Raw genomic sequence first — 15,633 nt, 5'->3', positions numbered from 1 at the left:
ACTACTATCATTATTATTATTATTATTATGATCATTATTGCTGTTGTCTATTGTACTGTTTGCACTAGTGAAGTATGTGTATTAATATTATAGTTCAACCATTTCCTTTTATTTTGAAGTTACAGAGGTAAAGTTTCCTGTGTAATTCTCTCTAAATCCGGCTCTTCTCTCTTGCCGCTGCCACTCAGAGGTTCGTACCATTGTCCTATTAGTAAGGGGTGCATCTTGTCCACACGTTCAGGTGTTTAGAAGTGGAATTGAATTTCCACCTGTCGCTCGATCCGATCCAGTCACCCAGCAAATTTGTCCTCAGTCCTACATTACATGGACCGTGTGTTTTATCAGTCCTCACCTCCTTCTCATTGGAGGGGTGGTGAAGGTAAAGCACTTTTACTGTAGATACAACCACCTGAAAATAGCACCAAAGTCAACTGTGCTCTCACCAAAAGGCTGTAAACTGTCAGGCCACACAGTCTTTACAGCCCCATTGTTCTGTTTTGTTTATCTCCTTCGCTGTTATCAAATTATTGCAGAGAATAACAATGAATGCATTATGAAGGTGACAAACTCACTGCTGCCAACGGTCTGAGGGCCACAAGACAATAACAGGGATGGAACATAAGCTGCTTATAATTCTACTGCTTAGGAATATCAAATATCAAGGAGCAGAGGAACTCATTCTTTGACTATTATCAGTCCCTATAGAGGGATATATAGACACTGGCATAACATAATGAGGCTGTCACCTGATTAGCATTAATCAGATGAATGATTCTGATCTGTCTCTGCTTCTCTTTAGACTTTGCACTGAAGCAGATTACTCACAGTTGAAAAGCCTTCACTGTGTTTCTGAAGGTTAGAACACACAGATGGCTCTGTTTGCCCCCCCCCCCCCCCCCGACCCCGCTGCCTTAAACTCACTGTCCTGACCTTTGTCGTCAGTCCTGTCTGCTCACCGTACGTACAGCACGTCTGCTCCATCTGATTAAAGTAAATCATTTTTATTCCTCATTTACTCCGATGGGGCTATACGCAGTTTTGCCATACAGGGAGGATGTGGGCAAGCAGTGCCTTACCCTCAAACGTCCCTTTAGTAAATTAATATTAATACATGTTTAATACATTCATTTGTGGTCATTATTTAATCAGCAATCAGCAATATTGTAGCTAGTTTCAGCATGTTCATCTTCAGAAATGATGCATGCTTGTAATTAACTGTTAGTGTTGGTATTCCAGTCTATTTTGTCTATTGTCTATTTCTTTTACATATTGATTTGTAAAAATGAATGTAAAGTTGTGTAGCACAACACAAATATACATTTTTTGGGACTTGTTTATTGCTAACTCTATTCAAAACAGTTATAAATAGTTTCTCTGAGCTACAACAGTAAATGCTGCTAAGGCTTAAACATTGAAATGCAATTGAACAATGCAGTATTTGTGTTTATTATGATATAATAATTGAATTCAAACAATCAACTCAAACAACTGGAACAGAAAATAACCAGTCAAAATACTTTTCACAATATACAGTCAGCCTAAATATATAATAAATAAGCACAGGAATTTAGCAAGTTTACTATTGAGTGAATATCTTTGCCCTTTTGTCTGACGACGATCAAACTATGATGAAGAGAAGCTGAAGTGATGTATCATATATGGTTTACGTACTGTAGAAGCCACAAGCAAAAATAACAAACACGTTTTATTCGCGATATCATTGAGAAGAACTACACTACCCACAATCCCAAAGTGTAACATCGACGTCTCTGATTCGTTGGAAGTCGTTGGAAAGGCATTCGCAATGGTTTCTGGGATGAGGCTTTTTTCTGTTTAACTAAATTTTCTTTACTCTGAATTAAATGTTTTATGGTAACGATTCATCTCGTGGTTTATTGGCTTGGATCCAGGCTTAAAAGTCTTCATGTAATGATTTTATGAAACGTCAATGGCGTGAGTGAATCGGTAAACTCACTTCCGGAACCGTTCTAGAAGTGGGCGGAGTCACTGTTGATGCCGCCAGTGATCTGATTGGTCGGCAGTTGGCCTCGGGACTGGTCTTTGAGCTCCGGATCAGAGACGTGAACTTTTCCCAGCGCCTCGTAGTTTTTTGTCTAAAAGTTGTGTATTAAGTCAACATGGGAGCTTGTTTGGCGCTGAGTTCCGTCGCCAGTTGTGTGAGTGCACGTCCACAGACTTTTAATTTCTCACACTTTCTCGGTTAATTGAATTTACTCGCTGTTGTTGAGCCGAGACGTGGGCGTTGCTTGTTGATGTTACAGGTCTCGGTATCGACGACATGACACCGTTTTGTACTGTACATGTCTCGATTTAAATATCTTCCGTTGAGTTGTTGTGAAGTTTTAACGTTTGCAATTCGTCCTCCCGTCGTTCAAAGTTGTGAAATGAAACTTCTGTGTCGCCGTGTTAACGTTAACTCAACATCGACACGTTTTGCCAAAGCTGAGTTCAACGCGGAAACGAAACAAAATGAATTGTCAGATTTCTGAATATGAGCGTGCGACAGACACTGTGCGAGTACCCTGACTTCATTTAAAGTTTCCTCATAGGGCACCTTGTCATTCTATGGCTCATCGTTTCATAACAGTCAAAAGGTAATATTGTCAAACTTTTAGTGCGACGTCTGTTTTCCAAGCAGGCGCCACTTCCGGGTTGACTCAGCGCTATGATATGACGTCATTGTTTTTGTTACTTTTTTGATGTAGATCAAATACACACGTGGTCGCCTCTTTAAGTATAACACACATCGAACTGTATCACATAATATTCATTATTCATTATCATCCTCTGTACTTTATAAAGTTATCCACATCCAATATACACTCACCGGCCACTTTATTAGGTACACCTGTTCAATTGCTTGTTAACACAAATAGCTAATCAGCCAATCACATGGCTGCAATTCAATGCGTTTAGGCATGTAGAGGTGGTCAAGACAACTTGCTGAAGTTCAAACCGAGCATCAGAATGAGGAAGAAAGGGGATTTAAGTGACTTTCAACGTGGTATGGTTGTTGTTGCCAGGCGGGCTGGTCTGAGTATTTCAGAAACTGTAGATCTACTGGGATTTTCACGCACATTGACCAAAATCTCTGAGGAATGTTTCCAACACCTTGTCGAAAGTAAGTCACGGAAAATTCAGGGAGTTCTGAAGGCCAAAAGGGGTCCAACCTTTTACTAGCAAGGTGTACCTAATAAAGTGGTCGGTGAGTGTATATATATATATATATATATATATATATATATACACACAAACACACACATATGCGTATTTATTTGCTACTTATTTTTCTTCTTACTTCAATCCACTGCGCAAATATTAGCAGTGGCAGTACTTGCATTCTGTATACATGTATTTTTCCCCCTGTATTATTAATAGCTTTTAAATATAGCTTTTTTCAAATAGTTTTTTTCTTGTACTTGCATATTTTTTTGCTGTTTTTTGTGACATTCTTCTGCTGTAACAAGTACATTTCCTGGTGTTGGATGAATAAAGTTCTGTCTCATCTTAACACACATCACTGGTGAAGACGAAGGCAGTTGGTAGTTTTCGGGTCCTCTAACGTTTTAATGGTAGTTCCAACTGTTGCTTAGTCAACTTCCAATCAGAAGCACAGAGATGACAATACAAGGAAAATATTCCAAACAAGTTATTTGCATGTATCCAAACGGGGGAAATGATACAATTTCTGAGACCCTTAATTATTAATACATGTAGCTTCTAATGGAAGCTACATGTCTCAGATATGTGTTGTCTAGGGCTGCAACAAATGATAATTGTCATTGATTATTTTCACGATCAATCGATTAATTGTTTTGAGCCATAAAATGGTTAACAATCTGTCGATAGTGTTTCCCAAACCCTAAGACGGTGTTTTATTTTGCCCATACACAAGATATTCAGTTTACTGTTTGAAAATATTCAATTTTTTTTATTTGATTTGATTTTTTTCATAAAACAAAATCATTTAATCGATTATCAAAATAGTAGTCAATTACTAATCGATTAATCAATCAACTGTTGCTGCTCTCGTGTTGTCTCAACACATGGAGCACAAGTTATTGTACAAACTGGCAGAGTTTTAACTTACTAACTAACTGGATTCTCCTCATCACGGCTGCATTGTTTACACCCTGGGCCTGTGCGCCCGGTCATACAGTCGTGTTTAGTGAGGGGACGAATGATCTCTCAGCAGTCTGCAGCGGAGTCTCCCATGAATCTCCTGCGATCCCGTTCGCAGCGCTGGAAGAGAAACAGAGGCCGAGCTTTGTTATCGCGACCGCTCTAATGGCCGGCCTATTTACTGCTACTGTGAGTCATCGTTTATCTCTGCTTCCCTGGACTCGTGATCAAGCTGGAAGATGGTTGCCCTGCCGGCAGATGCAGTGTTTTGCTTGTTTTTTTTTTCTTTGTCCTACACATCCATGGTTGTTGCAACAAGCCATGCATGCATTACCCTGATTATCCCACAACCCCAGAGCCGCGTCCACGAGTTTCATAAAATATGGACCTGTGTGCGTGCCCCTGCTAATTTTCCTCCGCCTCGCCTCTTCCCCAGGCGTCTTGTTTGTGCGGCTCAGCCCCCTGCCTCCTGTCATCATGCTGCCCTTCAACGTACAACTCCACCATGAGCCGGTTGGCCTTCTCCTTCCTGCTGCTGCTTGGGACTCTGGTGTCCGTTGTCATGATTCTCCCGGGCATGGAGGAACATCTTAAAAAGGTATATTAGATAAGACTGGGTAAGGTCAAGTGTAATTATCCTCATTGGGGATGTGGGGCTGTTGCATCAGGTACCGTTAATCATCTCACAGGAGCATTTCTGTTCAAACGAATCTTTCCAATGCAAACAAAGATGGGGGAAAAAATTAAAATCGCTTTCACAAGGCTGTAACCCAGCAACAGGGTTATTGTAGAGCAGCTGGGCAGCATGCTTGGATTATGTGTTGTTCTGCCAGATGTCCCCCTGGGACTTCTTTTTTTCTTAGAATAACATATCCCATCACAGTTGACACAGTGTGTCATCCTGGGCCTGTCTTCAGCTCAGTATTTCATTGTTTGCTCTCACGCCATCAGATTCCCGGATTCTGCATGGGGGGGTCGAGCATACCTGGCATAGAGAACAAGGTGAATTGTGACGTCTTCGTCGGCTACAAGTCGGTGTACCGCATGTGCTTCGCCATGACCTGCTTCTTCTTCCTCTTCTCCGTCATCATGATCCGAGTGCGCAGCAGCAAAGACCCCCGGGCAGCCCTCCAGAACGGGTTTGTGCTGCAGATCTGCACAATAAGAGAATGCTGCACTCTGGTGGACAAACATTGGCACTGCTTTTTATTTTCATACACACTAAGGATAACCTTATTGTTTTCTCTCTCAGTTTCTGGTTCTTGAAGTTCCTGGTTCTTGTTGGAATAACTGTGGGAGCTTTCTTCATTCCAGACGGCGACTTTAATACAGGTATGAAGCCGTGACACGTGTGAAGTGTTTTAGTGTTTGATTCAATGCTTAATTTCCAGGTTTCATTTTATTTGAATCCACCAGCAGTCCACACACACGCAAAAACGACAGAGTTTTACAATTGTATATTGATGCTGGGGCCACTGCACAGTCAATAACCTCCTGTCAATAATATTTTATCCATCTGGTCTCAGTGTGGTATTACTTCGGCATGGTGGGCTCCTTCATCTTCATCATCATCCAGCTCATCCTGCTCGTGGACTTCGCCCATTCCTGGAACCAGTCCTGGCTGGAGAGGGCAGAGAACGGAAACTCCAAGTGCTGGTATGCAGGTAAGAAGGAAACATACTCTCCAATTTAATGACATTAAACCCTTAAAGTGCAAAAGTTCAAAATGTATGTATGTATGCTATTGATTCTCCCTGTTTTTATTCCCCAGAAAACAATTTCTCACATTATAATACCCGTCCAAAAGTTAATTATACATTTTGGAAATAAATGATATGCATGTGTACGTGGCTGGAACGTTGAATTACATGTCAGGGTTTTTGTGCCGGTGACACTGACAAATGATGCAGCGGTTATGTTATTAATCAAACTATATGAAACACGCCACATGTGAGTTTTGATGGAAAAGATAAGTAACTAGTGCAAACTATCTCCAGCTGCCAAATCCTGCTCCGTTGTGCAACAGTTTCACCCTCGGCTGTCGTGACGCTGCTCTTTTGCTCGTCTCGTTTCTCGCAGCTCTTCTGTCTTTCACCTTCGTCCACTATGCCCTGGCTTTCACCGCTGTCGTGATCTTTTACGTGTTTTACACGCAGCCCGACGACTGCGCCGAGCACAAGGCCTTCATCAGCCTCAACTTCATCTTCTGCATCATCCTGTCTGTCGTGTCCATTCTTCCCAAAGTTCAGGTAAATTTCGACCCAATGGGCTTTCTATGTACTGACGCTGCTGAATGTTGATATTTTGTTCCCTAATTCTTAAAGCTACAGTGTGTAATATTTAAAAGAACGTATTCACAGAAATTTAATATATTCATATATATTCATGTTCATATATGTATAATGAATTAAATATAGTTACATTAGGTGGACCTGACCTCCGTGTGAGTCTCCATGTTTCTACATCATGTCTAATACGGTTGTTGAACTAAACGGTCCAGAATACGCCGCGTTCAAGTTGAATTTTCAGACGCTGACGGAAATGGAATCAGTGGTGTGCCACCATAAAGTGTCCCCCGTCGGTCGCTCGGTTGCTTGCGGTTTGCAACTTTACCACCAGGTGCTGCCAGAAAATTACAAAATTAATTAATTATGTAATAGTCCACCAGCAATGTGCATTACCGTAATCCGTTATAGATGGGAACGTAGTACACACACCTCAATATCACTAGAATGTGGATTGGTTACAAATCTTGTCCATTTAATACAAATATATTCATTTTTAAACAAAGCACTAATAACATGAAGCTAATTCATTTGAAAAACAGAAAAGTTTGACCATGTTCTGGATGTAGGCAGGGCCTGAGCCATTCGCAGCACAGTAGGCAAGTACCAGTTTTCTTGATTCTGAACTGTGGAGAGACGCTCTCCTGTTCTTCACAGATGGTTCTTTTCTTTCCAGCTGCTATTTGCTGGAGGGGTTTTTGTTCGGTCAAAGTCAGGTTACATCCTTGGGCAGGAAATGGCCTTTACAGACTCGTGTTTGGCTCGTGTTTGGCTCTAATGCTGCCTCGTTCACACGGGCACCTCAGAGTTTCACTTTCGGCACTATACATTCACAGCGCCAGTCTACGCCAGGTTCATGTCAGACATGCTGGACTCTGTCTAATCCAAATGACTCAACTTTGGTTTCATCTTTTCATGTACTTTGTTAAATTGCATTCTTGCAGTTTTTGTTACGGTTCTGTTCTTGGACGGAATCCAGAGAATCTCTCATCTTCTGGTTTTAATCACAGGTGTAGACAAATGTGTCGCAGTCTCTTCAGGTAAACTCACGTTGGCTGCAGTGGTCACAGGTTTTCTCGCCGAAGAGTGTGTTTTGTTTTAGTAGCATGAGGATTGGTTTTTCTGACTCGTCTTCTCCGCTGCCATGTGTCCGCAGGAGGCTCAGCCCAGCTCAGGCCTGCTGCAGGCTTCCCTCATCTCCCTCTACACCATGTACGTCACCTGGTCAGCCATGACCAACAACCCCAGTAAGTCTGAGTTGTGCCCCCCACCCCCCCATTTGGCTTTAATTGTCATTTGCTGTCAAATTGTCAACAGTTTACAGTGTTTTCTGTTTCCAGACCGGCAGTGTAACCCCAGTCTGCTGAGTTTGGTCCAGCCCATCAGCCCAACTCCACCACCAGGGCCTGTTCATCCAACCACTGCCCCTCCACACGTCCAGTGGTGGGACGCACAAAGCATCGTGGGATTGACCATCTTCTTGTTCTGTACTCTTTACGCCAGGTATTTTACCATCGTGTCATTGTGTCATCACGACTTTCCTTTAGACGTAGACATTCCATATTCGTGAAACGATCCAATCAGCCAGTCGTGTGGCGGCAGCATAGTGCATAAAGTCACGCCGATGCAGGTCGGGAGTTTCATTAACGAGTCCTTGTGTTTTCGACCACCATAGTATCCGCTCCTCCAACAACACCCAGGTGAACAAGCTCATGCAGACCGAGGAGGGCCAGGGTCTGACCACCGACTTCGACGCCGCCACCGGAGAGGATGGAGTTCGACGGGCTGTGGACAACGAAGAGGACGGAGTCACCTACAGCTACTCCTTCTTCCACTTCTCCCTCTTCCTGGCTTCTCTCTACATCATGATGACGCTCACTAACTGGTACAAGTAAGTGTCTGTTATTCACCCTGTTTTTTTTGGGGGGCTAACCCCCTAAGAGATGGGGACCTACCTCCCTCTAACCTTGTTCCTGTTCTTACCAGGCCGGAGACCGACGTCCAGGCCATGCAGACCAGCATGCCAGCTGTCTGGGTGAAGATCTGCTCCAGCTGGCTCGGCTTGGTCATATACCTGTGGACCCTGGTGGCCCCGCTGGTGTTCCCCGACAGAGACTTCAACTAAAAACCCGGTGAAGTCTTGTCATTGGTCGATAGCCTCTTGCTATTTGCACCTTGAGGAGCTCTAGCTTCAAATTGCTCTGCTTGAAACTCCACATTTAAAAGTGGTAACATACTTTTCTTAGAGCTAAATCCACAGCACATAGAGAGCATGTTGAAATTTGCAGTTTGATTTCAAGCTCAGCTTTTATCGCTCCAATTTTTTTGCCTCAGGTTATTTTTCTACTTGTGTTCCTCCACTGTTACTGATACTGGAATTGAGAGCACTACACACCTTTTAATAGGTAAAGACCAAATGACTCAAATGAAATATATTTACTTTTATAAAAATCAGTTAAATTGAATGGAAAGTTCTGTCCAATTTGCACTTTTTCTAGTTCTGCTTTTTTTCGCAGCTTTGTTCAAGTGCCCTGGTTCTGTAACAAGAGTGCTTTTAATACATTTTGTACGCGTTGTTCACAGGGACCAATTTTCGATTGTCTTTGTAAAGTTTGTTTGACGGTCAGTTGTCGGTGTAAAGAATATGTTCACTTCTCATTATAATGAAATAAAGTTCACTCTTTGTTAACGTCTATAAATCGGCATGTAGACGGGAGCTCTGTCCAGCAGGTGGGACTGTTGTCTGTCCAACGAGACACATTTCATTAGAGAAGATTGATTCTGACAGATGTGGGGTGAGATGTCGAAACCTCTACAGAAACCAGGTCTTTGGGTGCTTTGTTTTTTTGTCAACCGCTCTGTTTTCTCCATGTCCAGCAAACAAAATTTCATCAAATCTTCTCAGCAGGGATTTCCAAACCATTCACTCCCCTCGCTGCATTCAATACATGATCCTGCTAAAATGTGATTTATTGTGTTCCTTCCATGCAGGATCCCCTGCTGCAACACACACACACACACACACACACACACACACACACACACACACACACACACACACACACACACACACACACACACACACACACACACACACACACACACACACACACACACACACACACACACACACACACACACACACACTCACACACTCACACTTGGCAAGTAATGTAGAGGGAATGTGTGCTTCCCCCCCCTATCACAAGATCAGCATGAGTTGGGGGCCCTGAACACAACACTTCATTATACTTAACAATATTCACTCGAGGCTCGTGTTGGGAAATGAGCGTGCTCTAAAGTCGAGCTCGGACATCTGGTAACGAATCCCAGACGCTGCATCTGCAACATTACTATGCACACTTGGACCCACACAGCAACAAATAGAATAATTTCGCACACATGGGATTTCCCTCTTTGACTTAATGTCATGTCTTACTATGCCTTTTTCATATTTCAAATAAAACCAGTCTTACTGGATTATGAGCTGTCGCAGCAGAGCCGGGCGGTCGTTCACTTCAGAACCATGGATGAGACATAGATATATGAAAAAGACTTTTTTTTTTTTATAGTTATTTGTATAATGGCCTGATGACTGAAATGCAATCGGCAACAGTTCAAATGCACCACAAAAACAGTTACTCTAGCAAATTTGTATTCCTTTATACAATAGAGGAATCTCCAAAGACACCAGATCCTGATCATTTCCCATAATGCAGCAGGAAGTATCTTTACACTAGATTGTCGCCGCTGGATAAAATGTCTGTCAAACTATTAAAATAAAAGATAAGATGGAACTTTATTCGGCCCACGTCGGGGAGACTTACTCGTTACAGTTCATGATACAATTTGAAACGTCCAAGCCGTCATAATGGGTGACTTTTCTCAGATTTATCCCTTAGCTTGATAGTTAGTCTGGATCCTTGTGGCTTGTTCCATTTTCTGTGTATTCTTTTGGCCCTTTTGGCGGTTGTTGTTGTTGTTGTTGTTTTTTAAGTTGGGCAAAGAAATACCAAGATTTAAGAGTTTTCATCACTCTTTCAACATTGTTGAACTCACAATTGTCAAATTGTTGACTTCTTTAGTCCTGCCCACAGAGCGGTAATCAGCTTCGGTCGGTTTATTCCCATTTGGAAATGGCCATCGGTGAATCGGTGAGAAACACCAGACCTGTCCGAGTTGGGGAAGAGGGCGAAGCTGATGTCACATCCTCCTGTGCACTGATTACAGTTGAACAGCGTTTGAATCACCAGAACCTGTCGCTGTTTATTATCCATAAGCCCTGATCAAAGCCACATCATGCAGTCCAGACAAAACAGATAAACTTGAGTTTTTGACTGTAAAAGTTTATAAATAATACCTAAAAGGTGTTGTTTTATCGCTTATGTATGGCCTTGTTGACATACGGAACGCCAAGCAGGCTTATTTAGCACAGTGACCGGTTATGTCAGTAATCTGTCATTGGTCCACTTTATCTCTGGATACCTAGCCTGCCCCTGCAGATGACACATGCCTTTTTTTTATTGGCTAGTGACATCAGCCGCAGTGACACTGACAGTGCTTCTGCACTTTGACACTCTCACACACACTCATACACACACACTCTCACACCATCTAAAATATCTATATTCCCGCCTGTGTTAGTGTTATGAGTGACAGTGACGGTGGTGGTCCGAGCCCCGGCCCAGCTCTGGGCCGCTGCCCGGCCACGGGCCTTTACATAATCCCGAATGAGTCTGTGATCAGTGGCATAAGCGAGTAATTGGGGCTCACCACTGGCTCCTCTGCCTGTTGTGGTTTGCTCTTCTGGGCCCGGCCCATGAGGGAAGGGGAGGCCCAGCCTCCTCTTTCTCCTCGGAGAGTTCACGTCACCTGGCAACCCAGGAGGAAAACAAGCTAAATAAAGAGCCCTGACACATGAAGGTCTGTTAACGGACCGCCCCCAGTGGTCTTCATTAGACCGCTGTGTGTGATGCTCCACGTCACGGGTATAAGTGTGTGAAGACAAAACGCCCTCATATTCCTGGAATATGGATTATGGCACGATGACATATTAGTGATTAGGCTGCTTCCCATTTTCAATTTCAATAGTCAAAATCAAGAAATCTAATTATATATACAATCAATCATAATACAACTCTCCTGATACCGCCAATGCATTAAAGAAATTTGATCTTGTTCATGTTTTTTTATGATTCATCTTGTGCTCGTGCTGCATGTGCCACATGTTCATAACTGACAACCTACAAAACAATAGAGAACCTCATGGTGATCATGATAATAATAATAATGATAATGGACATAATTAATAATTGTACATGCTCAAACTCCTGCTGGAGTATGACACGTACAGATGTTCACACTCTGCATTGATTTCCTGGTGTTACTGTTAAGGGGGCGGGATCTCGCGGCCGGTAGTGCTCGTGGGTTTGAGGCGCTCAGCGTGTTTAGTCTCGTGCTCCGGCTGTGGCAGGATGCTGGGTCGATGGTCAAGCTAATATGAATAAGATGAGTCAAAAAAACGGATTGTCGGCTCAGAATAATTGCATAGAAATGTGAGGAATGACACGTTAGGCACTATATTCATTTTCTTGATTCGCGAACATTATATAACACGTGGCGTGTAATAGCCCAATAATAGTGATATATTTAAATGTTGAAACAGACCAGAGTTTCGTCTCCCATTTTGACTTAAATGATGAAAACATGTGTCTGTTTATTCTACAAACGCTGTTTATTCTTCGTTGTTTGTTTGTTGACAGCACTGGTGAAGAATTGCGGCATCAACTTTCACAAGGATTTATTCCTTGTTACCACCAGAGAATCTGGACCTGGACCAACAAGACTCTGATAAGAAGCAAAAAACGACCATAGACCGGGGGCTGACCGGTGATGGAGCCAGATATTCGAAGTAGATGTGTAGATACAGTAGATGTGTAGACAGTGGATACAGTAGGTGTGTATATACAGTGGATACTGTAGATGTGTAGATACAGTAGATGTGTAGACACAGTGGATACAGAAGATGTTTATATACAGTGGATACAGTAGATGTGTAGATACAGTAGACGTGTAGACAGTGGATACAGTAGATGTGTATATACAGTAGATGTGTAGACACTGGATACAGTAGATGTGTATATAAAGTAGTTATGTAGATACAGTAGATGCATAGATACAGTAGATGTGTATATACAGTCGATACAGTAGATGTGTAGATATAGTAGATGTGTATATACAGTGGATACAGTAAATCTGTAGATACAGTAGATAGATGTGTAGATACAGTAATACTACTACTAATACATTTCATTTATAGATGTGTAGATACAGTAGATGTGTATATACAGTGGATACAGTAGATCTGTAGATGTGTAGATACAGTAGATGTGTATATACAGTAGATGTGTATATACAGTGGATACAGTAGATCTGTAGTTGTGTAGATACAGTAGATGTGTATATACAGTGGATACAGTAGATCTGTAGTTGTGTAGATACAGTAGATGTGTATATACAGTAGATGTGTATATACAGTGGATACAGTAGATCTGTAGTTGTGTAGATACAGTAGATGTGTATATACAGTAGATGTGTATATACAGTGGATACAGTAGATCTGTAGTTGTGTTGATACAGTAGACGTGTAGATACAGTAGATGTGTAGATACAGTAGATAGATGTGTAGATACAGTAGATGTGTAGATACAGTGGATACAGTAGATCTGTAGATGTGTAGATACAGTAGATAGATGTGTAGATACAGTAGATGTGTATATACAGTGGATACAGTAGATATATAGTTGTGTAGATACAGTAGATGTGTAGATACAGTAGATGTGTAGATACAGTAGATAGATGTGTAGATACAGTAGATGTGTAGATACAGTGGATACAGTAGATCTGTAGATGTGTAGATAGATGTGTAAATACAGTAGATGTGTAGATACAGTAGATAGATGTGTAGATACAGTAGATGTGTATATACAGTGGATACAGTAGATCTGTAGTTGTGTAAATACAGTAGATGTGTATATACAGTGGATACAGTAGATGTGTATATACAGTGGATACAGTAGATGTGTAGATACAGTATTTACCTTAGCACAGCTATTAACTTTTCTGCTGCATGAGGTGCAGCTGAGGATGACGTTGTCAAGCTAGCTAGAATAAAATGTGGCGCTTCCGGTCCAACGTGTCACCTTCAGTTATCATGATAGGACGCCGAGTTTTGACCGAAAACAGTCGAATATCAGTCAAGGCTACATTTATCAAAGCAGGCGACAGCGTGTATCACTTCAGCGTGTTAGCTCCACTAACATTTAACCCCAAGGGCTTGTTGCGCTCCTGCTCTTATTTTGAAAGCCACAATTGGAAGTGTCCTGCCCCCCCGGTCGAAGAAACGTCGGCGGGCTTGACGGAGCTCGGGACGCCGTGGCCGCAGCGCAGAGAAGTGAAGTTGAGCATCCCGCAGGTAACGTACCGCCCGACCGTCGGACACCTTGTCGCTTATTGTGTCGCTGCTTTTCACCGCGACAGTGAAATGAATGATGGCGGGACGCGGTCTTCATCCCGTGGCGTGTTTTTTTTCTTGTCGCTATTTGAGCAGAATGCTTAGATGAAACGTAGCTCACGGAAGCTAACCGGAGCTGGGGGGGGGGGCGCTGTACGGTCTCTGTAATGTTTTTTCGGCGGACGTGTCAGACTGGTGCCGCACTACCTGCGCCGGTCCCGGGCTCGTCCCTTTCCCCCGAAACTGGCTCCATTCATTGTCTGCGAGAGGGAGGCGGCGGCGGCGGCGAGCTGCGGCAAGTGAGCCACGGTTTGCACACGGCGACACAGGAAGTGTGTCGATCGCAGGTTCAAAATAAATTGAACTGGTTTTAAAATCGTCTGGAATAAGAAAATAACGGGAGGTGTTTGTATCGAGCCAGCCGAGGCGGTGTCTACATACGTTACTTAAATTAAACACAGACCGGATCTGTGGCCCGAGGCACTGGCAGGAGTGGAACTACCTGTGTTGTAGGTTTTTTTTTGTGTGAGGCAGTTTTATTTTGAAGGCGGTGCCGTTTTGGAGGCTTTGTTGTTGCTCCTGAGCTTGTTGCAGAATTTCGTAGCGCAGCTGTGTGGTCCCCTCTGTGGCATCGTGTAGTAACCTGCCGCCACCTCACACGAGCGATCGGCCGATCGATTGTTGCCACAACACCGTCGCCGCTGCAGGTACGTGGTTGCCTCGGGCAACAGCAGCTGACGCCTGTTACACACACACACACACACACACACACACACACACTCAGTCACTTTGACAAACCCCCCCTCCAGAAGTGAGGCTCCTGCTCACACACACACCGAGGTGAGCATCCCCTCCTCCTCCTCCTCCTCCTCGGTCCTCCGTGTGTGGTTGTTGGTTGGTGTCCTTCGGCGGCGCATGGTGATGCTGCACCGGGCCACAACAGCGCCCCGCGACCTGAATGTGGCAAAAAACAGACTCCGTTTAAAAAAATCTAAAAATTGTAATATTTAGTCATTTCTCTGCAAGCGCACGTGTCCGAGAAGAGAACGAGTGAAAAACCTTATTATTAATCATTTAACTATTGATATTATATATTTTTTTCTATGACCATCACACCACTATCTTGTTCCCCCCATGTTTTATATATATATAGTCCAGTCACCTTGTCTGCCAGTTCAGTGGAAGATCATAGTGTGAATCGGTGCTAAAGGTTCCACATTCTCTCACCTCACTCATGCCGAACACACACCCGGACCTTCAGTGTTCAGGCGATATCATCATTCTCACTGTCAAGTGTATGGATCCGACCGAGGAGCGCATATCGGTCTTAAATCGGCGGTTTACTCAACGGGGGTCGGCGTCGCATGCAGCAGAGGAGCGGACTCCAGCCGCTGCTCGGACATCTCTGCGTCACCGGCCCGCCTGGAAGCCGACATGACATCATGCGTGAGGAGACGGTCCCGCTCGGGGCGGATTTCATTCCTCCATTTATGAATTCATTAATTTCGCTATTTACTCACTCGCTCGCCGATAACATTACATAATCACGACAGGCGAGCTTCAATTGGTTGAGTTTTGCTTTGTCCAGCGGCCAAGAAGTGGAGGAGCTTAAACGTCCCGCATGCAACAGTAGGGTTGTTCGGCAACAGGGGTGTTGTTGTTGTTGTTGTTGTTGTTGTTTAATCTTAATTA

The 15,633-nt window shown here is 43.3% G+C and overlaps 2 protein-coding genes across 2 annotated transcripts in view; both read left to right on the top strand.

Annotated features, from left to right (window-relative positions):
* The first annotated feature begins 2,019 nt into the window (after window positions 1-2,019).
* On the top strand, window positions 2,020-9,127 carry serinc2 (serine incorporator 2). Its single transcript, XM_035633373.2, has 10 exons — window positions 2,020-2,177; window positions 4,580-4,741; window positions 5,095-5,282; window positions 5,396-5,475; window positions 5,670-5,807; window positions 6,223-6,392; window positions 7,585-7,675; window positions 7,769-7,931; window positions 8,104-8,319; window positions 8,415-9,127. Exons 1-10 carry the CDS (start codon window positions 2,139-2,141, stop codon window positions 8,551-8,553), a joined length of 1,386 nt encoding a protein of 461 aa, XP_035489266.1. The 5' UTR covers window positions 2,020-2,138; the 3' UTR covers window positions 8,554-9,127.
* A 4,318-nt stretch (window positions 9,128-13,445) lies between these two features.
* The window catches only part of hivep3a (HIVEP zinc finger 3a), a 36,008-nt gene continuing 33,820 nt past the window's right edge, over window positions 13,446-15,633 (top strand). Inside the window, exon 1 of the mRNA XM_035633369.2 lies at window positions 13,446-13,902. The gene's annotated coding sequence lies outside the window, so the exon portion shown is untranslated. The remainder of the gene's footprint in view (window positions 13,903-15,633) is intronic.

The sequence above is a fragment of the Scophthalmus maximus genome, chromosome 5 (assembly GCF_022379125.1).
Source record: "Scophthalmus maximus strain ysfricsl-2021 chromosome 5, ASM2237912v1, whole genome shotgun sequence".
NCBI classification, from domain to species: domain Eukaryota; kingdom Metazoa; phylum Chordata; class Actinopteri; order Pleuronectiformes; family Scophthalmidae; genus Scophthalmus; species Scophthalmus maximus.
Note: the sequence above shows the minus strand (reverse complement) of the source record. Positions and strands in the feature narration are given on the sequence as shown.

What these genes read in the sequence shown, in the direction of transcription:
- serinc2 (XM_035633373.2), top strand. Translation starts at nt 2,139, where the DNA reads ATGGGAGCTTGTTTGGCGCTGAGTTCCGTCGCCAGTTGT. An exon ending in CTCCAAGTGCTGGTATGCAG is followed by an intron (nt 5,808 to 6,222) that starts GTAAGAAGGAAA and finishes CGTTTCTCGCAG; the next exon opens with CTCTTCTGTCTTTCACCTTC. An exon ending in AGCCATGACCAACAACCCCA is followed by an intron (nt 7,676 to 7,768) that starts GTAAGTCTGAGT and finishes TTCTGTTTCCAG; the next exon opens with ACCGGCAGTGTAACCCCAGT.